Here is a 24,704-nt window from a genome sequence, read left to right as displayed (position 1 = left end):
AGGCGGCAGGAGCGCAGTTCATGGTGGCTTCAGAGGATGTGGCTATAGGATCTTATCTATTATTTTAAACCCCTCTAAGAAGCTTCTTACCATTGGTAAGTTAGAAGTACGGAGATGGTAAATACATTTTTAGAATATTAGCTAATACCAATCGCTGCAAAGCAACTTCCTTGACAGAGGGAAATTCCGGACAATGAAAATCCAATCGGAAATCCATCCTCTCCCTGAAAATTATGCTACAGCAAAAGTTTTCGGAGCTGTTTCGGAGCCCAAAAATCCAAAAACCCACCCTGGTCAACGCTATCGATGGTGGGGGAAGGGGATCAGATTGCCCTTTGCCTGGGCACAGTGTACACATGTCTGGGTCAGTGGGCTTCCTTTGGCCGCTCCCGCCCCAAAAGTTCCCCACCTCCGCCGGCACTTGAGGCCTTAAAGCCATTTCCCCATTGAAAGCGGCAAAAAGTATAAATAGCCAAGGGACTCAACCCCATCAGCCGGGCCACTTGAGCTCGGCGTGGCTTGCCATTGTTGTGGTGTCAGCCGCCGAGTCCATTGTTACATCCTGTCCAGGTGACGAACCGTAATGGATGCTGCTGCTCTCATCTCTGTCACAAAAGGTAATCCGAGAGGCGGCTTTTGTCCTGGCTGGATGGATGGGTATAAAAGTGCGAGGACTCCTTGGCCAGGGCCGCAAAAGGAGTTCGGCGCTGGACAGGCACAGATCGAGCAAAATGCCGTGGGTAAGTTCCAGCTGGATACTTGGATAGTAAAATAAGGATACCGCACCTAAACCTTAAAGTAACCGGAGGACAAACAACTCTTTTCCTCCCCAAGTTGCCCATTTCCGTGACGGCGCTGGTGCTGCTTAGCCTGACAAATAGGGGAGACGGCAGTGTGTACTCCAGTGATGGAGGCTTCGACGAGATTCTGGGTCTCAGGAGCTGCGAGCCCCAGTGTCCGGACCAGCATGTGGAGGAGCAGCAGCCCGATCGCAGTACCTCCAAGATGCTTAGTGCTCTTTTCGGAGTCGGTCCTAGTACACCACATCCCACAGAGATTGCGATGGCGATGCCTCACCAGCTGCCGCCCATGTACTACAACGATTTCTACGAGGACCTGCTGACCACCAAACGCAACGATGTCCACTCCGCAGGCTGCGATTGCAAAGTTACGGTTTGTTGGCATTCGACAAGCACCGACGGATGTTCACAGCTTTTTCTTAATACTCTAGAACGAGCTGGTCGACCTGGGCAGCATGCACTATCCGCGCTACCTGATGAACGCTGTTTGTGAATCGGGCTCCGGACGGAATAGGGCCAAGTGCTCCCACGGCTCCAACTGCCGGCCACTGGAGTACAAGGTGAAGGTTCTCACACAGGGCGCAGGGCAGACAGATCCAGCCTACACCTGGATGAACATGGACCTACGGTGGCAGTTCAAAACCGTCACCGTAACGGCCGGCTGCTTCTGCGCCAAGTGATTGAAAGGATGTGGATAACTATCAATATGTGAACGTGAAATATCTGCATATTAAAGCGCCAAAAAGACGTCAAAGTTGCTTTATTGCAGGGGGAGATTCGATTCGGAACAGATTAAAGTTTAAATAGGCACATTTTTCATTCTTAAAGTAGATTTTGAGCTGCCTCGTTGATAACTTATTTGAAACAATGTAAAAGATATGTCTCAGAAAAATGAGATTCGTGCGTAACAATGAAGAATAAGAGGGTACATTTAAAAGTGTAAATTACTGAAGAGGGAAGTAAACTTCCCAGAGGTTCGGGGTATTAATTGGAATTATTTTCCAATTCTCCGCGTTGAGTCAAGGCACTTGGACGATCTACTTAACAAATGGATGGTGGAAACTACTTAGCTTATGGACGGTTCTGTTAAATTAACACAAAAATCGGAATGTGCGTGTGATGTCAAAGCTTGCGAGGCTAAGAGCGTGGAATGAGCCAAGATCCCAGGCCTAATAATGTGATGGACAGGGTCAGGCCGACCCCCAAAGCTGGCCGCGAAGGCGCTCCACTCTGTGGAAAGATTAGATTAGATGGTGATACCTATGGCATATCGTTTCTACCCACAATCACGAAGTAGTTGCACCGATCTCCCTGGCAGCACTCGTTGCACGCCCAGTCCTCGTACCAGATGTGGGTGCAGTACAGCTGCATGTAGCGCTTCCTCTTGGACTGGCACTGCTCCTTGGTCATGCACCTCTTGGACACGTAGTACTGCTTCAGGGCTCCCTCCGAGAAGTACGGCTGGGATCCCCAGCGGATCTCCGTGCCGCAGACGTTCTCGAAGGGCTCGCAGGTCTTGATGGTGTTCAGGCACTTCTCCGTGTTGCCCGTCTGGTTGGAGCACACATAGCACTCCAGTCCGGCCACAAAGTTCACTGAGAACAAGAGATTAATTAAATGTTTAATAACATTTCTAGGTGTGGCCCAAAGTCGGGCTCCGGGGCTCCAAAACTCACCTTGCGAACACAAGTAAATGGCGGCGACTGCCACCAGAGCTATCTCCCAGGATTTCATGCTACCCTTAACCTTGTTTGTTTATAGAAGATAAGCTTAAGGCAGGGTAAATAAACGCGTTTAATTAACAAACAAAACCAAAACCACCACTCCCAAAAAACAACAATTAGAAGAGCGTGTGCGTTTTACAACACTTATATGGCGCAACTTTGCAACACTGATCTCCGGGTAGTGCTGCCACCTGTGGCGCTTACTATGCTCCAACTCAATAAAAATTAAAATAAGGCAATACAAAACAATATATTTTTTAAAAACCCCTTTGAAAAGACTATCTTTCAGTGCCCTTAAGTTAAAATTAGGTGTAAGCAATTTAATTTTCAAACAAAAATTTAATTTAATAGCTAAAAATATCCAGAATGTGTTCCCGCCAAACGCAGAGCCAGATTTAAAGGGCAATGAACCTTTTTTTAATGATGTTTAAAAATAATTGTTTCAAGCTTTAAAAAAAGGTAACAAGAAAACTAAATAATTTAAATTTTAAAAAGTCTTCTAGAAAATCGACATAAAAAATTACCCTATTCAACAAGAATAATTCAAAATAAATACTGACGGCCTATGAATTCTCCATGGTAAAAATCCGCCGTACCTTCCTTCCCACTCCTCCATTTAAATAAATACATATTAAAAAACATGTAAATACACTTAAAAACTGAAATAATAAACGCGTTGTTTATTTATGTACATACCATCCGCACCGCCTCTCGATTCCGATAGGCGCCCAGTGCCCATCGATATTTCTGCCCCGCTTCCAAGTGCGCGCAACATTTTCTGCGCGGAGTTTGCGGGCTTTGCATTTGTTATCATTCTGGTGGCCGCCTTCAGTGGTGCTGCTCCCGGACGAGACGACATCCGGACACCGACTACTCCGCCGCCATGGCCCAGAGTGAGCAGGAGCTGCCCGAGGGCTTCCGGCAGCTGAGGACTCAGGTCGCCGGCCACACGTTCGAGGAGAGCAACGCGGAGGCAGTGGGCCTCCTGCAGGACTCCAAGGCCGGGTGCGTCCTGAAGCCCCTCGGGAAGCCGGAGTGCGGCGAACGGGAGCTGCGCTTCTATGAGTCACTCGCAGCGGCAGCTGCTTCAGGTGATAATGACCTTGCCCTGCTCCGCGGTCACGTCCCCCGGTTTTACGGCCCCCTGAAACTGGTTGTGAACCGGCGCGAGCGCATGTTTCTCCGCCTGGAAGACCTTACGCGTGGGATGCGCCAGCCGTGCGTCATGGACGTGAAGATGGGTAAACGAACCTGGGACCCAGCGTCCTCGCCCAACAAGCGGAAGCTGGAGGAGGCCAAGTACGTGCTGTGCAAGCAGAAGCTGGGCCTCTGCCTGCCGGGATTCCAGGTGTACCTGCCCAACGAGGAGCATCCCAAGGAGACCACCATCCTGCGACATGGCAAGGACTACGGGAAGGGCCTGAGTGTGGAGGGCTTCAAGCAGACTATGGCCTTGTTTTTCAATGCCATCACAAGTGATTCCAAGAGCAGGAGAGCGGGCACCGAGGTGCTACTGAACGAAGTGCTCCGCCAGCTGCAGGAGATCCTCGCCTGGTTCCACCGGCAGCGCCTGCTGCATTTCTATGCCAGCTCTTTGCTCATCTGCTACGACTACTCGAGATTGGGGAACCCACCGACAAGCCAGTCCCTGCTCAATGGCCACCGGCTCAACGAAGACGACCCCGCCGCCTGGGTGCGGGTCAGAATGATCGACTTTGCCCACGTGTATCCAGCGGAGCAGGGCCTGCCAGACGAGAACTACATGTTCGGCCTGCAGAGCCTGATAGAAGTCGTCCAGTCAATACTCCACCGATGATGATCAAAGGGACCAAGAGCACTTAAAGACGTACTAGATGAAGATGTTCCAGTCTCAATACAATGAGACACTTTTGTATTATCGCCTAAGCCAAAAGATTAGTCCACAGTAGACGCCCACCTGTTGAGGATTGGGGAGCTACTCTAAACGTAGAATAAAACCCGGTTTTTTACAAATTGTTTGTATTATAAATTATAAACCTCAAATCGAACTTATGAATGGGAATGTTAATACGCAATATGGCTGGGGACTATGTGTGTTACTTATTAGTTGGCGCCTCTTTCCAATGAAATGACTAAGCAGCTTGCTCTACCGATGTAAGAAATGGCTGCATGGATGATTCGCCTGCTTTATCTTAAGCACACGCTTAAATACGATCGGTAAATAAACATCTATCTAATCTTTCTAAAGATAAATCGCTTGCGATTAAAGACAAACCTGTAAACATTTCTTGTAATGATTGAGGACCATATTGGTTGCTATCTTTCCAAAAAATATTCACAAGAATTCATTCCAAAGAAAAACACTTGTTTGGTATTGTTTGGATTTATAAATTGAATCTTAGAGAATCCTACTGCTAGCCGATTAGCTATTTAAACTTAGAGCGTGTAGTCCAGTTCGTAGCGCTCGTATTGGTTCTTCGGGTCGTTGGTGATCCGCGGATAGCCGGCAATCAGTGCGTCCTGACCCCCGATGTACAGCGAGTTGTAGATCTTCCAGTAGACGTCCCTTACTTTGCGAGCGGGATGAAAGAGTCCTTGTAGGGTGTATTGCAGGATCTTGATGGGTCCCAGAGATACCCTCAAGCCATCGACGGAGTCCATGAAGGCCTGCACAAGATGGGGGGAGGTCTCAAAGATATTGGGCCACACGTAATTGAGCAGATGCGTCAAAGCATCCTCGCAGCCGAAGCCATAGACTCCTAATGACATGTGCTTGATCGCGGAGCAGGCGGTTTGTCTGTGGACCAGATCTCGGTCCATAAGGGCATCTTCCAAGAGCGGGCAGACGGCGTATATGTAATCCTTGCCCATTTCCCCGATGTATTCGAAGAGGAAGGATAGGGACTTCAGAACACCGTTCTGGACGTTAAGCTCGGGTACTCGGTACTCGTTCATCAAAGCAGGGAGCACGGTGAAAGGTCGACAGGATTCGGCCACAATGGCAATGGCCACAGTGGTGCACACGCGGTTCTGTCGCTCCTGGACTTTTAGATTGTTTAGCAGAGTAGCCAACACGTCGTGGGGACCAATTGCCTTGGCGATGTAACCAAATGTGTTGACCGTGGCTCTTCTGATAGCCTTCTTGTGGGCCTTTAGCAACTCCAGGAGCTCAAAGCAGATACGCATCCACTCGCGAGCAGACACATATTCGGGGCCTCGATCTGCAATTCGTCCCACCAAATCAATGCAGTTCTCTTGCACCTTCTCGTGACGATTCTTTAGGATGGGAGTGAGCCGGGGAAGCAAGTCCTTGATGGGAGGCGTCATCTTGGTCATGCCAATCACATTCACAATGGCCTTCAGGGCGCCCAGGATGCTGCCCAATACTTCAGGGTACTCCTCGCCCAGGTATTCGTACAGCACAACACCCAAATGTCCCATAAGCTTCTCCTCCTGGCAGGTTTTCATCACTACCGCTATTCTGGAGATCAGATCCGCCGCTTGTTGACGCACTTTCGCGGATTTGTTGTTCAATCGCCACAGAATCGTACCGCAAATCTGTGGCAAATAGGGCTTCACACGCTTGCCCAGCTGATTTACAATGGTGCCAAAGCCATTCAACATCACCACGTCCTCGGTGGTCTGTTCCTGGAAGGCGTACAGAATGCCGTCAATAAGCTGCTCCTCCAGGCGTGAATCGATGTCCGCTGCTCCCAGATTGCCCATGATCTTCTCCACCGTTTCCATAACCATTTTCCTGTATTGCTCGTTCTCGTCCTTCAGGTCATCAACCACACGATTGATGATCTCAGAGGCGCCCACCTTGTTGGCAATCTCCACGGTGGTGTCCACCAGCTGGCGGTAGTTTCGTCTGTCCAGCGCCATGCGGTGATTCCAAAAGAACTTGAAGAAGTGTGGCAGGATCTCCTCTTTGATGTACTGCGGCTCCACACCGTCGGTGGCGCAACACTGTTTCACCACCTTCAAGACGATCTTTTTCATTTCCTCGTCCGGAGACTGGAATTCACGGATGAGGATCAACATCACTTCACGGGTATAGTAGTTGGCGTACTCGGCGTCCATCAGGGGAATCAGATAACCAATGGCCTTCAAGAAGGCGGCCAGACCCTTGCCTCGATGGGTTCGAATACCCTTCCAAAGGGGCTTCAGCACGGAATCGAAGGACTCAATGCCGTACGGAGTGGCTGCCTCCGCCAGAGCAGCAATGGCCAAGGCTGTAATCGTGCGCACCTTTTGCTGCTCATCCACCAATCCGTGCTCGATAATCTCGACCAGAGCTTTAAGATGCGGCAATATAGCGCATCCCATGAGAATGGCAATCTGCTGGACAATCTTGATACCAGTATGACGCGCCTGCCAGGATTTCTTCGACTTGCACACGGCTTTTAAGAAGGGCAATAGAGAGGGGATGCCCAGAGCTGAAGCCACTACAGCAAAGGCTCGAGCTGTGGTGTTTCTCACGTACTCGTCGATGTTGTCAATATCCGGTCTCATGGTTGAGATCATGGTAGCCAAGCCAGCAGCCTTAGCCAAATTGGATATGATTTCTCTGCCTTCTATGCGGGCATAGTGATCTTCATCGATCAACAGAGGTTCTATGACCACCAAAATCTTGTGGACATAGGGCCGCACTAAATCGTCCAGTTTGTACAGAACGCGATCAATAACCTTCACCAGCAAATGGCGCTCCTGATCCTCCAAGGTGGGCGACATAAGCAACGGGAGAATCTGATTGAACAAGGGACCTGCTCCGAACTCCCTCGCCTTATCCGTTATCTGCCTCAAGGCCGACTTCCTCATGGGCGGCGAGCCATTCTTGATGGTCAGCAGCAGCTTCATAATCTTGCGCTCCTTGAGTTCCTCGGGCGACAAAGCATCTTCATTGACGTCCACCAGGAGTTTGTCGAAGTATTGCGCATCCTCAGGTTTCATAAACGGGAGATTCTGCCCCTTTGGTTGGTTGTCCATGAACTTGGCATTCTTATCCTCTACTTGGATGAAGAAGCCGGCTGGAGTGCCAGCGATTGGCGTGGGTGTGGCCATAAGCTTCCTCCCGGGAGTGCGGAGCGGAATGTATCCAGCTGGCGGCGGTAAAATTTTGTAACCAGGCGGGAAGATCTGGTCCAATTCTTCGTCTGTGTAAGGCCTGTTTCTCTCGTCGATCTCCTTTTCCCAGCGATATGCCTGCAGCTGCTCGGGCGTCATGGCGGCCAGAGCTCCTGCAGAGGGCGTGGCCATGGCCATTGCCTTAACTCCAATGGGCGTGCTGCCTCCTGGCGTCAGCATAGGAGTAGCATGTCCCGGAGTCGCATGTGGCGTCATGCTGGGAGTCATGCTCGGGGTCATGGCATTTGCGTTTGTGGGCGTAATAGCGGGCGTGGCATTCGAGGGAGTTTCATCCCAACGAGAGCGCCGTTTGGAGGCGCCAGGAGTGGACTCGATAGAGATGCTCTCCACGCCGGCCCCGCTGCCTGTGCGATCTGGCTTGGGGGTCTCGGCCCATCCGCTGTGTCCGGGAGTCTCGCGTTCTGTCTTCGGGGTTTCATCCCAGCGATTCCTCCTAGCAGACTTTTCGTGCCCAGGCGTTTCGTGGCCCGGGGTCATGGCGTGAGCCGGTGTGGCGTCCCAGATGCGGGTGCCCAGTCCCGGCGTGGCTCCTGGAGTCTCACTGCCCTTGTGCCCGGGAGTCTCATCCCAACGATGGTCACCGGGAGTTTTCTGTGAAAGGTAAAGAAAATATTAATGCTCGGTATCTACTTCAAATGTATAAAATTGTATAAATATCCTCACAGCGTCTCGTCTCCAATACTCACATCTTCCCAAGTGGGCGTAGCGGCGCTACTGGGCGTGGCCGCCTTGGCCGGGATAAAGCTGTCGCTGACAGTCTGATCCCATCTGCCTCGCTTCCTGCCACCGTCCTTGGGTGCAGCCAGTTCTCCATTCGAAGCCGACGACGACGAGGAGGAGGCGGTCTTCACCAGAGTGCCCTCCTTGGTCTTCTCCTGGATCCTACGCCGCAGCTCAGTCTCCTCGCCCTTTAGCATCTGCTCCCGCATGATGTCAGTGTAGGTGCGGGAACCCACATCCGGGGTCTTGCCGCCCTCAGCGAAGGGATCCGCTCGCTCTGGAGAGATGATGATGCGACGCCGCTTTTGACGGTACTCATCCTCACGATCCGCAATCGTGGGACGCCTGCGATCCGCCATGGGATCCACATCCTCCTTTCCCTGGGTCACGTCCTTCAGCACGGATGTGGGCGCCGTGTAGGTGGTTCGCTTCTGGGGCACCGGAAAGCCGTCGTCTTCGTCCTCGTCCACCTCCTCGGCATCGTTGGCCGCAATGGAGGTGTTGTACCCCTCATAGCGCCCCTTTCCCTTGGCCGCATCATCGTCGTACAGGTCGCTGTCGAAGAAGCCCCCGCTGTCCAGCAATCCCACGCCAGCCGCCGCGGCCGTGGTCTTGGCCAACTCCGTCTTCTTCTCCTGGATCACGCTGATCTGTGCCTCAATGTCTGAAAAAAAGGCAATTAAGTGAAAATAATTGATTTTCATGCGAGACCACCAGCCAGGAGAAACTAAACCGGTTGATGAGAATCCGAGTCTGCAGTTACTCCCGGTGGAAAGCTTAACTTCTCCGGTATGAACTGTGACCGTGGTTTGCTATTGCATGCGTTTATTTCACTTACCTTCATGTGTTCGCGGAATATTTTCCATTTTTATAAAATTCTATCAAGACGCGTACATGAAAAATCTTTTGATTTCAGAGACGGACTTTTTCCGATAGAATGACAGTGAAAACTTAAGTAGCTGACATCGAAATAGCTAGATTAATATGGCGAATACAAAAATAGCTAAATTGCATGTACATTTTTCAGCAAAAATTAAGTTCCCTAATTTATCTTCTGATATTTAATGTAATAGAATATTAGCCTCTTACATAATACGAATTAGAAAGGTAAATATGCTAAAATATATTTTAGAGATTCGATTTTGTTTTATTTTGGACTTCAACAATAGCATTTTTGAATAATAGTTCCCCATGGGCATATTTCGTGTCACGACATACAAGGCAAATTAATCGATAACTTGTGTATCGCCCATCACTTACGGAAAGTCGCGGCACGTGTTTATTTTTGTTTTGACCACTTCTCGAGGCTGCCGCGGAAATGTTGGCCAAAAAACAGAAAATGCAGGTGGAGACGGACTCCGAGCCCCAGGCCACGCCCCACACGATACAGGCGCGCCTCATTTCGGACACAGGCGAGGAGGCTGGCCCGCCCATCGACCTGCCGGCGGGCATTACCACCCAGCAACTGGGTCTGATTTGCAACGCTCTGCTTAAGAACGAGGAGGCCACTCCGTATCTGTTCTTCGTGGGCGAGGATGAGATCAAGAAGAGCCTGGAGGACACCCTGGACCTGGCGTCGGTGGATACGGAGAACGTGATCGACATTGTGTACCAGCCGCAGGCAGTTTTCAAAGTGCGTCCTGTGACCAGATGCACGAGCTCCATGCCGGGACACGCGGAGGCCGTTGTGTCGCTGAACTTCAGCCCGGACGGGGCTCATCTGGCCAGCGGAAGTGGCGACACCACAGTGCGCCTGTGGGACCTCAACACAGAGACGCCACACTTCACCTGCACAGGGCACAAGCAGTGGGTTCTGTGCGTAGCCTGGGCTCCGGATGGCAAACGCTTGGCCAGTGGCTGCAAAGCTGGCTCCATAATCATTTGGGACCCGGAGACGGGGCAGCAGAAGGGCCGTCCTCTGAGCGGGCACAAAAAACACATCAATTGCCTCGCGTGGGAGCCGTATCACCGCGATCCGGAATGCAGAAAACTTGCCTCCGCCAGTGGTGACGGGGATTGCCGGATCTGGGACGTGAAACTGGGCCAGTGCCTGATGAACATTGCCGGTCACACGAATGCAGTTACAGCCGTGAGGTGGGGAGGTTCGGGGCTTATTTACACCTCCTCCAAGGATCGCACAGTGAAGATGTGGCGATCAGCCGATGGCATCTTGTGTCGCACATTCTCTGGCCACGCTCACTGGGTGAACAACATTGCGCTGAGCACGGACTACGTGCTGCGCACAGGTCCATTCCATCCGGTCAAGGATCGCTCCAAGAGTCAACTCAACCTGAGCAGTAAGAATTCGTAAATAAGAGCCTGTGGCGTTACTAAACTGATTTGTTTACAGCTGAGGAGTTGCAGGAGTCCGCCCTGAAGCGCTACCAGGCCGTCTGCCCGGACGAGGTCGAGTCCCTTGTTTCCTGTTCGGACGACAACACCCTCTACCTGTGGCGCAACAACCAGAACAAGTGCGTGGAACGCATGACAGGCCACCAGAACGTGGTCAACGATGTGAAATATTCGCCGGACGTAAAGTTGATTGCTTCAGCTTCCTTCGACAAGTCGGTGCGTCTGTGGCGCGCCAGTGATGGTCAGTACATGGCCACCTTCCGTGGTCATGTGCAGGCGGTTTACACGCTGGCCTGGTCGGCGGACTCCCGCTTGATTGTATCCGGGAGCAAGGATTCAACACTGAAGGGTAGGCACAGCGATTTATTTTTCTGACATGCATTAACCCGTATTCTCCTCATTTATTTCATTTAGTTTGGAGTGTCCAGACCAAGAAGCTGGCACAAGAGCTGCCCGGGCATGCGGATGAAGTGTTTGGTGTGGACTGGGCGCCCGATGGCTCTCGAGTTGCCTCTGGCGGGAAGGACAAAGTCATAAAGCTGTAAGTTGTACCAAAGGAGCTGCTCGTTTAACAACATTAATTGGTTTATTTGTATCTTTCAGATGGGCTTACTAGACAAATCTTTATCTTGTACACTTTAAGAAAAACTTAGGAATAAAGGTAAGGTCCTGAGTAAATGCCTCGTTCTTTTCGGTCACCAAGGTACCATCTAAATGCTTTGCTGTTGGATGATCTTGGCAGTTTGCTTGTAGCGACTCTCGAAGGATTCCTGATTTGAGTAGTATGTAGTGGGCACAGCCGACTCGGATTGCAGGGCCTTTTCAGCGGCCACAAATCCCCCGGCTACGCACTCGTCCAGGGGGCAGCCTCGCAGCAGGGCGGTGATGAACCCCGCGCAGAAGCTGTCGCCCGCTCCCGAGACATTGACAATGTTGTGAACCATTGGAGCGGCATAAAAGCGGGTACAGTGGGGCGGTGAGGATTTGCTTACGTCCAAGAGCAGCCTGGAGTCGTTGTCCGCATCCCGTCGAAAGCTGAGGAGCACCCCGTGGTCACTTAGCGTGGCAATGATGCAGTTGAAGTGGCTGTCTATTTTTTTGATCATGGACTTGGCCTGATGCAGGAGTTCCGCCTGAGGCAGCTTGGTATCGGGGTTCCATTTGACCGGCTCGCCAGTGATGGCCTCCGTAATCGTCTTCAGCTCCTGCAGATTCGGTTTGATCAGGCGAATGTTCTTGGTCAGCTCCGGCAGCAGCTTAAACGGTTTGCCGGCTATGAACATATCCGTGGGCTCGAAAAAGACGGGAATCTTGTACTTTTGCGCCTGCTGCAGGATGCTGGCCATCGCCTGCTCGGAGATATTGCTGTCCATGATTATGAGCGGAGCTTCCCGGAAGAGTTGATGGTGCGCCTGGAGCGTTTCGGGTGTGATGCTCTGGTGGATTTCCATGTTTCCCAGGATCAGCTTGCAATCCCCAAATTTATCGAAGATCAGGGAGCACAAGGAGGTGTTATGGCTGTCTGCCAGGATCAGGCCCCGCTGCAGTGCCCTTGGCATCAGCTGGAGGAGTGTTTGTCCCATCTGGTCGTTGCCCACGGCGGATATCAGGTTTACATCCCCGTACAGCTTGTAAATGCCCTCGGCGATGTTCCGACCCACTCCTCCTGCTGCCTGCTTAGCCACGGCGGAGTAAGTGGCTCCATCCAGCTTCATGTCGCGGTTCTGGTCGTCTACTGTAAAGGAGAGATCGAGAATGGAGGCTCCCACAACCAGAGGTTTCCTGTCGATGGGTTTCTGGCTTGGATTATCCATTTTTGTAGACACTTCGCAAAGAGAAGCGGCAATCTGGGCAGCCACTTTTGCATTGTTTTTGATGAGGGCTATGTTGGACTTGAGACTCTTTCCTTCGGTGATCTTGGCTATGGCGGCGAGCAGGAACGGAGTCACCTCCTTGCCAGAGATCCCCTGCTCTTTGGCTTGGACAGTTGCTTCCTGGATGGCCTCCTCAATTTTGGATTTGTCCGCAGCAAACTCCTCTGGAATAGGGACACCAATCAGCAGACCCGACTCCATTTTCAGTTCTCGCCATGATCGCAACAGCTCCGCCGCCTCCTGGGCACTGTTGAGGTTGTAGGGCACCGTGCAGCCACTGTCCCTTGTGTAGAAATCAGGAAAGACGCCACCAGGACTGTCGAAACTGGCCACACACACGCCCTGCGTCTCCAGGTACTCGAGCGTGCGAGGAATGTCCAGGATGGATTTGACGCCGCTGCACACCACGGCCACCGGAGTGCGTCCCAGCTCGGTGAGATCGGCGGAAACATCCAGGGTCTCGTGGCCATCGCGATGGACGCCGCCGATCCCTCCAGTGGCGAACACCCGGATGCCCACCCGATGGGCAATGATCATTGTGGCGGCCACAGTGGTGCCTCCGCTCTGTCTTCTGGACACCACGAAGGGCAGGTCTCTCCGGGAGCACTTGATAACCTGCTCCCGAGGCTTCTTGGCCAGCGTGGTTAGCTCCTCGCGCGTTAGCCCGACCTTGATCCGCCCGTCCAGAATGCCAATGGTAGCGGGAATGGCTCCATTCTGCCGCACCTGCTCCTCCACCGCCAGCGCCGTCAGGACGTTCTCCGGCATCGGCATCCCGTGCGTGATGATCGTGGACTCCAGGGCCACCACCGGCTTCTGGAGCTGCAGTGCCCGCCGCACCTCCGGGTGCAGCACGATGTGGTCATGCTGGCGGTGCAAACGCCGACGCACCAGTCGCACGGCGGGAAACGGAAACAGGACACATCTCCGGAGCAACATCGGAACCAAGTCAAATCAAAACAAATCAAACGCACGCCTGCTGATCTACAGGTGTTGCGAAGGTTTTCAGGGGTACCGAACGTGGGTTATTTTTATTTTTTCGTTTTCACTTTTTCTTAATAATATGAGTAACTATAAACATTTAGATTTATTTCAAACTAATCTTAAATTTTAATTTACTTAAATCCAAAAAATGAATTATTTAATAGCTGGTTTCTAGCTAAAACAGGAAGCCAAGACACTGCTTGTCGATAAGAGCACTGCTTGCCGATAGACAGCTATCGTCTTTGGCGTAACCGCCACAATTTTGAATTTGATCTTATTTGTTTAAGGTAAAGCAATGCAAAATTAATTTTTGAGCAATTGTTTGATACGTTCACATGATCAGAATTACTTTAATACGAGAACATAGCTTCAATCGAATGATTCTGCCATATTTATATTTTTTAAACATTTAACCCGTTTTTAACCTTGTATATTTAACAATTTTGCTTTGGTTGTACAATTTTCAGAAAGTAATGACTCAACGTGAACAAATTAGAATATAAAACTGAGTTATGGCTTCTTCAACAACACAAAAATCGGTATATGAGAAGTTTGTTTTCGACGACAATCAATCAATTTGATATAAGTATGTTTTGGGCTTATCTAAAATTGAAAAATAGGTAAGTGAGCGTAAGGTAATAGTTTAAATTTAAAACGCATTAATAAGAAATGGAATATACATAAGTGTGTAAATAGAAAGGTAGTGAATACTATCATTTGCAGTCCATATTGTAATTCTCTCTTATCAAGAGCAACCCACCATGCTAGACAGTGAGAAAAGTTCGCGGTCTATTTTCGGGACCCATTCCACCCATCCCATCGCATCCCAACCCATCCTTCGGCCGTGCCCCACCAGCAGACCCATTCGCATCCCATCCCGAGAGGCGTCTGCGGTTCAACAGCCGCTTGGGCATCGCCTCATGCCGAGAATCCGCACAACTAAACTGCTCGCTTCAGCAGACCAAGAGCATCGGCCATCGGCTGGTGTGGGAAATGCGGAGCTATTTTTAAGCACTGGGGCGACATTTTTCCTTTTCTCCCCGATTTGCCTGCGAAAACACACAAAAATTCGCAAAACCAAAAAAAAGCCAGGCCGCACGATATTAATATAAGCAGCGCTGCCGCTGCGGTGGATTCGTTGGATTCTACTGGCGGATCGTGGGCCTGTCCGCTGCATTCGTGATTTCGCCCGTGGAGTTGCACATCGTGTCTCTATAGCTGGCCAGAAAGTGCGTTGCCTTGCTCGCCATTTTATGTAATATATACTGAAGACTAACCAAGTAACCATCCACCCAGATCCCGACTGCAAGATGAATGTGGAGAAGCTGAAGCGCCTGCAGGCCCAGGTTCGGATCGGAGGGAAGGGCACTCCCCGGCGGAAGAAGAAGGTCATGCACCAGACGGCGGCCACCGACGACAAGAAGCTGCAGAGCTCCCTCAAGAAGCTGTCGGTGAGCACGATCCCGGGCATCGAGGAGGTCAACATCATCAAGGATGACCTCACGGTGATCCACTTCAACAACCCCAAGGCGCAGGCCTCCCTGTCGGCCAACACCTTCGCCGTCACGGGTCACGGGGAGACCCGGAAGGTGGTGGAAATGCTGCCGGACATCCTGCCCCAGCTGGGCCAGGAGACAGTCGTCCAGCTGCGGATGTACGCTAACGCCATTAACAGCCAGAAGGGCGGTGCACCCGGCGAGGGACCCCTTCCCGCCGAGGAGGACGATGACGTGCCCCAGCTGGTGGGTGACTTCGATGAGGTGGCCAAGGTGGAGGCCACCGCAAAGCAGCCGGAACAGGCGCCAAAGGATTCGGTGGAAAACAAACAAAAGGACACGGCACAGCAGCAGTCCAAGAAGGATCAAAAGCAGCCACAGAAGACGGCAGAGAACAAACCCAACGAAAAACCCAAGGAGAAACAGGACAACAAGAAGGGTCAGGCCAAAGACACCAAGAAGAACGATCAGCAGGGCAACAAGAAAAAGCCAAATAAGAACAAGGATCAGGACAAGGGCCAACCAGCTCCTCAGGCTAACAAAGAAAAGACACAAGCTGCGGGGACTCCAAAGCAGGAAACTCCAAGGAAGGAAGCTCCAAAGCAGGAATTATTAAAGCAGGAAGCTCAAAAGCAGGAACCACCAAAGCAGGAACCACCAAAGCTGGCAGCTCAAAAGCAAGAAGCTCCGAAGCAGGTTGTTTCCAAGCCAGCGGCGGAACAAAAGAAGGAGCAGCCCCAACCCGCTGAGCAGAAGATTGAAACCAAGCCGGTGGAGCAAACCAAGCCCATAGAAACCAAACCCGCTGAAAAAAAAGTGGAACCACCTAAACAGTCTGAGAAGCCGGCGGAGAAACCGAAGCAGGTTGAGCAGCCCAAAGCCACAGAACCGAAGGTGGAACAGCCAAAACCAACTGGACAGCAAGTGGATCAGAATGCCCAACCCAAACCCACTGAACAAAAGGTGGAACAGCCAAGGCAGGCGGAGCAAAGGATTGAAGCCAAACCAGCGGAGCAAAAGCCCCAAGCACAGAAGGAGACTCCTGGGAAGGCGGCTACGCCCCCTGCTGTGCAGACTCTCGCCCAGATCGTGGCCTCAGAGCCACCCAAGCAGACAACTCCTCCAGATAAACCAGCCGGCGAGGTGGCAACCACACCTAAAATTGAAGAGCAGAAGGAGTCGCCTCCTCCAGCTAAGTTGGAGCCAACGATTCCCCCAGCTGCACCTGTTGCGGCTGCAGAGCCACCAAAGAGTGCTCCTAAGCAGGAATCACCACCAAAGAGCGCTCCTAAGCAGGAATCACCTCCAAAAAGTGCTCCCAAACAGGAGTCACCTCCAAAGAGTGCTGCCAAACAACCTTCTCCTCCTAAGAGCACCCAGGACAAACCGGTTGTAACAGAAAAACCTAAACAAAAGACTCCTCCACCAGCCAAGCAGGTTACACCACCAGCAGAAGTGCCCAAAACGCCAGCTCCAGAACCTATCAAGGCGCCCTCTCCAGAAGCTATCAAGACGGCCGCTCCAGAAGTTTCCAACGCACAGGTTGCTCGGGCCCCAGCCAAAGCTCAAGATCTGACTGCTGATTCGTCCAAGAAGGAGACACCGCCTCCCGCCAAGCCAGTGACGCCCCCAGCTCCAGTGGCCTCGGCCACTCCTGCAGAGGCGCCATCTCCTCTGGCCCCCTCCACTCCGCCCTCGACTCCCACATCCGCGCCACCTTCTGCGGCAGCTGTGACTCCGCCATCTCCCGCCGCAGTGACCCCGCCGTCGCCTGCTGCAGTCACTCCGCCCCAGAAACAGGCTGCGGCTCCCCAGGCGCAGAATGCCAAGAAGCAGGAGGCGGGAGGACCGAAGCCAAAGCAGCAGCAACCAGCCAACAAGCCGCAGCAAGCGCAGAAGCAGCCACCGGGAGGAGCAGCTGGAGCAGGTGGACCAGGGGGAAACAAGCCCCAGCAGAAACAGCCGAATCCCAATGCCAATGCCAAGCCAGCAGTTGCTCCGAAGCCGGCCCAGGCTGCAGGAAAGCCAGCCCCTGCATCCCCGAAAGCAGCTCCCAACCAGCCAGCTCAACAGCAGGGAAAACCAGCGGGCAAGGCCTCTCCTCCCAAGCAAACGGGACCAACTGGAGGACAGCAGAAGCCAGCGGCGAACTCGCCGAAGCCCACGCCCTCTCCAAAGGCAGGTGGCTCCCCGAAAGCCGCCTCCCCCAAGGCCGGAACCCCTCCCAATCCCAATCCCTCTGCCGCCCCTGCAGGCCCCAATTGACACTCCTTTCATCTCATTTTCAATCGGCTCCCTTGCATTTCGAACTTTTTCGCATTTTCAGACTATCTCTTCGATTTGGTTAATCTCTCTTCTAGTCCCAGGTACTAACAGTTTTTTGATATTTTGTGCCCTTTACTTTTTCAATAAATTATCATTTACAAAAAGTTAGCTTGATAATTACATTTGAAATCATCAAGATAGAGTTCGGATTGGAACCTTCCATTGACAATATAAAATCCCTTTTTTTGACAATCAGATTTTACTTAAATGACCCTACAACTTGTTCTATAACTTATCTGAGGGAGTATTAAATAATTTTGGTTTTTTAGGTAACATATAATTTGGAATTCTTCAGTTAGAGATAGCACACTTTGAAATTACCGCTCTCTCGAGGCACTACATAACGATATCTTATCCGACTGGCCAGCCCTGGTTCGATAAGTTGCAATCCCGTGACACATTGTGCGAAAAACTTAAAACTAATGGATTTAGGGCCTTCCGGGCCTAGTTGGCCTTGGCGTGGCCGCTGCCAGAGGGCTTCTCCTCCTCCTGCGGCTTCTTCTCCTCGGGATTCAGCTTCCAGATGGCGTAGTTGAGGGCCGTGGCGAATCCCAGCCAGGCCAGGTAGGGCACGAAGAGCAGCCCGGCGGTCTTGTTGACCCTGTAGAACAGCACTCCACAGGCCCCAGCCGTGGCCGTAAGTGCGACTATGTCAATGAGCGCCTGGTGGATGAAGTGGATTAGAGCGGGTGCCGCCGAGTGATATCACCAGTACTCACGCCCTTGATGTTGTGCTGCCCGAAGAAGATGGGCGTCCAGGCCCAGTTGAGGGCCAGCTGGGTGCCGTAGGCGATGAGGGGCAGCCTGGCCGCCTCGCCGGAGAATCCGCCGCCATCCCGCCACACCAGGTAGGACCCGTAGCCCATGCCCGCGTACAGGGAGATCCACATGGGGGCGAAGACCGCGTTGGGCGGCTTGAAGGACGGGAACTTCAGGTTCGCGTACCAGCTCTGCAGGTGCTGCCTGGTCAGCCGCCCGTTGTAGATGCCACCCAGGTTGGGCAGGATCACGGCTCCGGCGATGCGCAGCAGGTTCCCAGCACACGGACGATCAGCCATTTTCGGAGTTCGCACTGCAAATGAGTCGCAGTTTCGACGAGCGTTCTGTTTTCTCTATTTTGTTTGCCGGTGATTTCATTCGAGTGCGCTGGTATTGCGTGTTCACGGGGCGCGTACTCGACGGACGTCTGTGTGGGTGAGCTCCAGCGGCGCCCATTCGGCTTTTTTCTAGCGCACTTTTAGCTACATAGTTTATAAGTCTTATTTACCAAAAATGAAGTACAATTAATTTATTACGTAGGGTAGGATTTAAAAATGTTATTTTTCAGTATTTGTAGCATACACTCGCAAAAGTAAAAATAGTTTTCTCCAAGTGTTATAATCTATATTCCGTCGTTAAAAATTTGAGTACTTTTGCAAAGCTATTATTTCGAGTTCTATTGACTAGGACCAATTTCTTCAATCTAAAATTAAGACTTTTTATTTCGTTGTTATGTTAGCGCTTTGCAAATGCAAATAACATTTGTGGGCTTGTCTGAAACTCTCAACACTTCAACACTCACTGCTATTACTTAGGGTGTTTGTGTGCGAAAAGGTGGGAGAGTCACAGTCACATGCGTAGAAGGGGATTAGCAAAAATACTTGTCAACTAATTATAGTATGATAATCAGTCAGGTATTTCTGTTAGCCAATATAGATATTTATTAAAATTTTATAAAGTAAATTGGGAGTATATGAAGTACCTTCGATATTTTTTTGAATTTTTAGAAGGGCCCGAATCGCCCTGTGGATTGCCAGATGGACAACCCGTTACTTTTCAAAAGCGAGATACGTTAAAACCTATTGGTTTGTTGACTGCCCCCTGTAACTCGCATTTGTGGGGGAATACCCGAGTTTGCTCTTCAGAAAATGCAGGGTACTTTCTTTTTTGTAAACAACTTGAAGTTAAGTGTGATTGCAATTGTATATTTATCAAGCTTTGACATCATAAATCATAGAAATGCATTTGTCAGCAAACAAATTTATTGTTAAACTATACAGCTTTACTTACTTTCCCTTTTTGTATTCCTCAGGTGCACACTCCAAATGCCGGTAGTTGGCTTTACTTTGGGGCTACCATAGCAACCGTTGCTAAGGAAACACATTTTCACTGTGTTTGGGTTCCTGTCGGTAAAGTCCTGCTGCATTGAAGAAAAAACGCAAAAGGATGACACTGTATTTCGACACGAAAATAGAGTTCCTGGACTCGGATGCAGTTAGCACGATTAGCAGTTGGCATCCCAGTGAGCCGCTCTTCGCAGTGGCCTCTTTCAGTCCCGAAAGAGGAGGATCCGTTACCATTTTTGCGGATACGGTGAGTTTTCTGGTCGAAATTCCTTCCAAAACAGTAATTTAGAAACTTTTCACTTATGTAGCTCTTTAATATTTAAGTTTTTTCCATCAAAAAATGCCTATGTCGATAATTTATATAATTAATCTGGATTCCTACTTTTCAGGGTGAGCCCCAGCGCGATGTAACCTATCCGGTGCACGCCTCCTCACAGGCAACTGCCCTATGCTGGCATCCGGAGAAGGCACTCCTGGCCAGCGGCTGGGAGCACGGAGACATCCACGTGTGGTTCGCCGGTCACCGGGAGTTCGCAAGCGTGAACGCACCCCACAAGGCGGCCATCGTCCTGCTGCAGTTTAGCGAGCAGGGAGGACGGATGGTGACCGCAGATGCCATGGGGCTGGTAACCGGATGGCGCTGCGATGGTCAGTACCAGTTCCTGACCATGTTCTCGCACGATCTGCGGGAGGTGCTGCTCCTGATCTGCTTCCGACGGACGGTAGAGAGCGAGGTGCGCGAGGAGATGGCCAATCTCGCCAAGGCAGCGGTAGCCGGCGATGAGAACGCTCTGGACACCCTGACCAACTGGAGGCCCAGGACTGCAGCCCGAAGCATGACCCACTCGGGAGTGAGGGACAACCACTGCTTCTACGCCTGCACCCAGGGAGGGGTGGTGTACTACATCAACCAAGGAGGCGCGTGCGTGGAGGTGATGAAGTGCGGCTCCCTGCCGCCCATCGTCCAGATGTTGTGGCACCCCAAAAAGTAAAGTACTGCTTGGCTTGAAGGTACAATTCGTTCTATAACCTTTACATTATCCAATCCTAGAGATGCGGTTATTTGCCTGATGGAGGACCTGACAGTGACTCTGTTTTTGGTCGAGTCCACTGGAATTCTCACGGAGTTGGACCGCGTCAAGATGAGTGGAAGAGGAGGAGGTCGGCAGGGAGGCATCACCTGGTCGGGAAACTCTCTGGCCATCATCACAGGCGACCTCTTTGTGCGCATTTGGGATATCGAAAGGAGTGACAACTACCTTCTGAAAATGGATCTGCCCAGTGGCAACCAGCTGGGTGCATCCCTGACCAGCTTGAGCAATGGCACCATGTCCTCGTCGAACCAGTTTTTCAGCCACGACAGCAGCGAGAGCAGCAGTGTGCCCCGCAAGACGCCAAAGTACGGTCAGATGAACGGAGAAATCTTCACCTGCCTGGCCTACAGCTCCACGGGTCAGACCCTGTGTGCGGGAACATCTCAAGGGAACCTCTTCACCTGGAAAAGGAGTGGCAGCCGGCTGGTGAGTGCCCCTGAGGATGCCTGGCAGCTGACGAATATATCCTCGGTGCGAGGAGCCATCCGTAGCTGCGAGTGGGGATTCAATGAGCTGGCCAAGCCCTGCATGCTGGTCAACTGTCTGTCCAACGTGTTCATGCTGAAGGAGCAGCCTCTTCTGGCAGTTCACACCCGGGAACTCTGGGCAGTTCAGAGGTCGGCAAAATCGGTGCAGTTGACGCACTGCAGCGGTCGGGAGACCACTGTTCAGTCGGAATTCGCAGCAACCGCCTTGGCCTTAAACGAACTGAGTCTGGTGATGAGCAATGGTAGGAGCATATCATCTTACAGTCTGCAGAAGGTTCTAGAGAAGAGCCCGGACGAGTTTGACGAGATCCTGGAGAACGTGGAGGGCGCCGCCCCGCCCACAACGGCATCCACGGCCACTCCTTTGAGTGTGAAGCTTCTCCAGACCTTCCCCGCCGAGTGTCTATCCTTGGATCTGTACAACCAGAACATATTTTGCCTGGCGAGCAGTGACATAATGGTCTACTCCGTGGGAGGAGTGGTGCTCCACCGAATACAAGCCAGCGATATTGAGGGGAAAATCATCGGAATGGATCTGAGTGGCTGCTATCTCTCGGTTTTTACCATGAATGGCTATGTGAAAGCCTACGATGTTTCCCGGCATGATCCCAAGCTGCTTTTCCCGAGCAAGTCTGGTCACGACATCTTCGACGACTTCGGGGAGTTCATCCTGGTCAAGTGCAACAGTTTGGGAAGCCACTTGGCCATGGTGATAGCCAACAGCCACTTCACCCCCATATCGGCATTGTTCTGCTGGGACTTTGAGCGCAACAACCTATTTGATTATGATTTACTGGAGCAAGAAGCCAGTTCTAAGAAGGAGATCTCCTCATCTAGTCTGCCGGTGCGGATCTTCTGGGATGCCGAGGAACCGCGACTCCTGGCAATGGAGGTCAAGTCCATGATGCAGAAGAGTGCGCCTCAGAAGAACTCGCCTCAACCCGTGCACTTTGTTCAGTCAAAGATATTACTGTTATTCTACTCGGAGAAAGGAAGTCTCAATCTTTTGGAAGCGCAACCCATGAGCCCAGGCTCCCAGTTGTTGAACTTATGTGTGCCCAACGTGATCCGGCTAAAGATCAATGCAATGGAGGAGCAACCTCTTCAGGATTTCGCAGATCTGCAGCAATGCGACCCAGTTACAAGGAAGCAAGTCCTGAACTTCAGTCTCTATGTGGCCGAAGGAAACATGGATATGGCCTACCGCAGCATTCGCTCCATTCAATCCAAAGTGATCTGGACCAACCTGGCAAAGATGTGCGTGCACACAAATCGCCTGGATGTGGCCAAAGTCTGCATGGGCCACTTGGAGCAAGCCCGCTCCGTCCGAGCTCTTCGGCAAGCCATTGAAGATGATGATCTGGAAACCGAAGCCAAGGTAGCCGTGTTGGCCATCGAACTGGGGATGATTGAGGAGGCGAAGGATCTCTATCGCCGATGCAAGCGCTTCGATTTGCTGAACAAACTTCTCCAGTCCATTGGCCACTTGGATGAGGCACTGCAGCTGGCCGAGACCGAGGACCGGATTCATCTGAAGCACACTTACTACCAGAAGGCTCAGGAACTGCGGGAAAGAGGCGACATCAAGGGAGCCCTGGAATTCTTCGAGAAGACGCAGAATCCGGCGCAGAATATCACGCAACTCCTGCTGGAGAATCCGGCGGCCATGAAGCGCTACATCCAGACCACCAGCGATCCCAAGCTGCTCAAGTGGTGGGGCCAGTATATCGAGAGCTCCGGGGACATGGATGCTGCTTTGGCTGTCTACCACAAGGCGGAGGATTGGTTCTCGCAGGTAAGTTGGAAGAGCTTCAAAAACTACATGACTGCTAACCCAGCTTCTTTTCAGGTGAAGATCCTCTGCTACCTGGGCAAGATCTCCAAGGCAGATGCCATCGCCAGGCAATCGGGAGACCGAGCTGCCTGCTATCACCTGGCGAGGCACTACGAGAATGTGGGAAAGTTCCAGGAGGCCATTATGTTCTTCACGCGTGCTCAGACCTTCAGCAATGCGATCCGCATCTGCAAGGAGAACGACTTTCAGGAGGAGCTCTGGACAGTGGCCAGCTCATCTAGGCAAAGGGACAAGGCTATAGCAGCTGCCTATTTCGAGGAGTGCGGGAACTTCAAGCACGCCGTGGAGCTCTACCATCGAGCTGGGATGCTTCATAAGGCCCTGGAGATGGCCTTCGAGTCGCAGCAGCCGGAAATCCTGGAGATCATTGCTTCTGACCTTGTTCCCGAGTCCGATGCCGAGTTGATCAACCGCTGTGCCGACTTCTTCTGCAGCATCGAGCAATTTCAGAAGGCTGTGCACTTGCTGGCCAAGACCAGGCACCTGGAGAGAGCTTTGAGCATATGCCTGGAGAAGGGCGTGCCCGTAACGGAAGAGCTGGCCGAGATGCTCACCCCGGAAAAGGGAGAGTTCGAGGAGGGCACGCGAATCCACATCCTGGTGCAGTTGGGCGAGCTGCTCCAGCAGCAGGGTGACTACCACAGCGCCACCAAGAAGTTCACCCAGGCCGGGGACAAAATCCGCGCCATGAAGAGTCTTCTAAAATCGGGCAACACGGACAAGATTATTTTCTTTGCCAACATGTCCAGGCAACGAGAGGTCTACATCATGGCAGCCAACTATCTGCAAGCATTGGACTGGCAATCGGATGCCCAGGTGCTCAAGCATATCGTGACCTTCTACACAAAGGGGCAGGCCTTTGATTCCCTGGCTAATTTCTACGCGATATGCGCCCAGATCGAAATCGAGGAGTTCCAGGACTACGGAAAGGCTCTGACTGCCATGCAGGAGGCCTCCAAGTGTTTGGAGAAGCTCAGCCACGCCCAGCACGTCTACAACAATCTACAGCGCACGGTGGCGGATGTCAAGGCGATCCTGGAGATCCAGCAGGCCCTGCGGGAGGGCGATCACCAAATGGTCATTGGATCCTGCCGCAGCATGCTAAGTAAGTTGATGCCCCAGAGTGTTTTATAATTAACCTAATTCCTTCGATTGATCCCCATCTAGTTAAGCCGGAGCTGCCGCCTATCCGCCACGCCCACATCTTGTCCATGCTAGTTCGAGCGCTTGTGTACGCCAAGGACTACTCCGAGGCGGGAAAAGCTTTGAAGCAGCTGGCCGTGAAGGACAGCTCGTGGAGCGCCTCGGGCCTCCTTGATCGGGCCATCGTGCACAAAATAGCTCAGGAATGCGACTTGGATTTCGATCTCATCTGGAATTCCGGTCGCCAGGTGACCGCCTCCACAAGCGGCACAGCCGCCACTGGAATGAGCAGCACATCGGCCATGACGACGAGCGAGGATGACGAGGCCGATGACGAGGAGATCACCGAGGAGCTGCATTAGATGACTCAGTTTATGGGCAGTTCACGGCCCAGTTTATTCCGCAGAGCGGGTATTTCGTAAACAAGTTAAACAAACACCATAAAAAGGTACAATATTAGCTACTGCATATGCACACAATACTGCAAGTGAAGAACCTGAAGACCCCAGCTATAATTCCTTATAATCGGTTGCATTCCCGAGGCTAGGGGCATTTTAAAATGCAAAAGTCCCCTTCTTATAACTAAGAACTAGTGGTTATTTAAGAATATAGTCTCG

General features: G+C 51.7%; 9 protein-coding genes across 11 annotated transcripts; 5 read left to right on the top strand and 4 right to left on the bottom strand.

Annotated features, from left to right (window-relative positions):
* Positions 1 to 12: 12 nt before the first annotated feature.
* Positions 13 to 1,547, top strand: LOC108029295 (uncharacterized). Of its 3 annotated transcripts, XM_017101498.2 has the most exons (4): positions 13 to 95; positions 178 to 740; positions 835 to 1,173; positions 1,232 to 1,547. In XM_017101498.2, the coding sequence occupies exons 2-4, from the start codon at positions 588 to 590 to the stop codon at positions 1,478 to 1,480; spliced, it is 741 nt and encodes a 246-aa protein (XP_016956987.1). In that variant the 5' UTR covers positions 13 to 95; positions 178 to 587; the 3' UTR covers positions 1,481 to 1,547. The 3 variants fall into 3 exon arrangements, with proteins under 3 accessions (XP_016956987.1, XP_016956988.1, XP_016956986.1); XM_017101499.2 differs by having other exon boundaries at positions 13 to 740; positions 835 to 1,167; XM_017101497.2 differs by having other exon boundaries at positions 13 to 740.
* LOC108029297 (uncharacterized) lies at positions 1,525 to 2,677 on the bottom strand. The gene is made up of 3 exons (XM_017101500.3): positions 2,477 to 2,677; positions 2,085 to 2,395; positions 1,525 to 2,030 (listed from the first exon to the last, which is right to left on the bottom strand). Exons 1-3 carry the CDS (start codon positions 2,532 to 2,534, stop codon positions 1,938 to 1,940), a joined length of 462 nt encoding a protein of 153 aa, XP_016956989.1. The 5' UTR covers positions 2,535 to 2,677; the 3' UTR covers positions 1,525 to 1,937.
* A 596-nt stretch (positions 2,678 to 3,273) lies between these two features.
* LOC108028956 (inositol polyphosphate multikinase) lies at positions 3,274 to 4,555 on the top strand. Its single transcript, XM_017100995.3, has one exon. The coding sequence runs from the start codon at positions 3,408 to 3,410 to the stop codon at positions 4,338 to 4,340; it is 933 nt and encodes a 310-aa protein (XP_016956484.1). The 5' UTR covers positions 3,274 to 3,407; the 3' UTR covers positions 4,341 to 4,555.
* A 312-nt stretch (positions 4,556 to 4,867) lies between these two features.
* On the bottom strand, positions 4,868 to 9,325 carry LOC108029156 (splicing factor 3B subunit 1). The gene is made up of 3 exons (XM_017101295.2): positions 9,210 to 9,325; positions 8,338 to 9,035; positions 4,868 to 8,242 (listed from the first exon to the last, which is right to left on the bottom strand). The coding sequence occupies exons 1-3, from the start codon at positions 9,235 to 9,237 to the stop codon at positions 4,940 to 4,942; spliced, it is 4,029 nt and encodes a 1,342-aa protein (XP_016956784.1). The 5' UTR covers positions 9,238 to 9,325; the 3' UTR covers positions 4,868 to 4,939.
* A 301-nt stretch (positions 9,326 to 9,626) lies between these two features.
* LOC108029200 (protein Notchless) lies at positions 9,627 to 11,401 on the top strand. Its single transcript, XM_017101377.2, has 4 exons — positions 9,627 to 10,668; positions 10,722 to 11,072; positions 11,138 to 11,264; positions 11,327 to 11,401. The coding sequence occupies exons 1-4, from the start codon at positions 9,690 to 9,692 to the stop codon at positions 11,337 to 11,339; spliced, it is 1,470 nt and encodes a 489-aa protein (XP_016956866.1). The 5' UTR covers positions 9,627 to 9,689; the 3' UTR covers positions 11,340 to 11,401.
* Positions 11,291 to 13,583, bottom strand: LOC108029199 (uncharacterized). Its single transcript, XM_017101376.3, has one exon. It carries the CDS (start codon positions 13,534 to 13,536, stop codon positions 11,434 to 11,436), a length of 2,103 nt encoding a protein of 700 aa, XP_016956865.1. The 5' UTR covers positions 13,537 to 13,583; the 3' UTR covers positions 11,291 to 11,433.
* A 386-nt stretch (positions 13,584 to 13,969) lies between these two features.
* On the top strand, positions 13,970 to 24,588 carry LOC108029134 (intraflagellar transport protein 140 homolog). Its single transcript, XM_017101257.3, has 6 exons — positions 13,970 to 14,201; positions 19,474 to 19,754; positions 19,897 to 20,495; positions 20,559 to 22,884; positions 22,939 to 24,049; positions 24,112 to 24,588. Exons 2-6 carry the CDS (start codon positions 19,608 to 19,610, stop codon positions 24,447 to 24,449), a joined length of 4,521 nt encoding a protein of 1,506 aa, XP_016956746.1. The 5' UTR covers positions 13,970 to 14,201; positions 19,474 to 19,607; the 3' UTR covers positions 24,450 to 24,588.
* Positions 14,683 to 17,382, top strand: LOC108029232 (uncharacterized). Its single transcript, XM_044093939.2, has 2 exons — positions 14,683 to 14,810; positions 14,878 to 17,382. Exon 2 carries the CDS (start codon positions 14,892 to 14,894, stop codon positions 17,340 to 17,342), a length of 2,451 nt encoding a protein of 816 aa, XP_043949874.1. The 5' UTR covers positions 14,683 to 14,810; positions 14,878 to 14,891; the 3' UTR covers positions 17,343 to 17,382.
* Positions 17,658 to 18,796, bottom strand: LOC108029231 (translocator protein). The gene is made up of 2 exons (XM_017101425.3): positions 18,122 to 18,796; positions 17,658 to 18,065 (listed from the first exon to the last, which is right to left on the bottom strand). The coding sequence occupies exons 1-2, from the start codon at positions 18,458 to 18,460 to the stop codon at positions 17,847 to 17,849; spliced, it is 558 nt and encodes a 185-aa protein (XP_016956914.1). The 5' UTR covers positions 18,461 to 18,796; the 3' UTR covers positions 17,658 to 17,846.
* Positions 24,589 to 24,704: the final 116 nt, after the last annotated feature.

This window comes from Drosophila biarmipes, chromosome 2L (genome assembly GCF_025231255.1).
Source record: "Drosophila biarmipes strain raj3 chromosome 2L, RU_DBia_V1.1, whole genome shotgun sequence".
NCBI classification, from domain to species: Eukaryota; Metazoa; Arthropoda; class Insecta; order Diptera; family Drosophilidae; genus Drosophila; species Drosophila biarmipes.
This window is presented reverse-complemented; position numbering and strand designations above follow the sequence as displayed.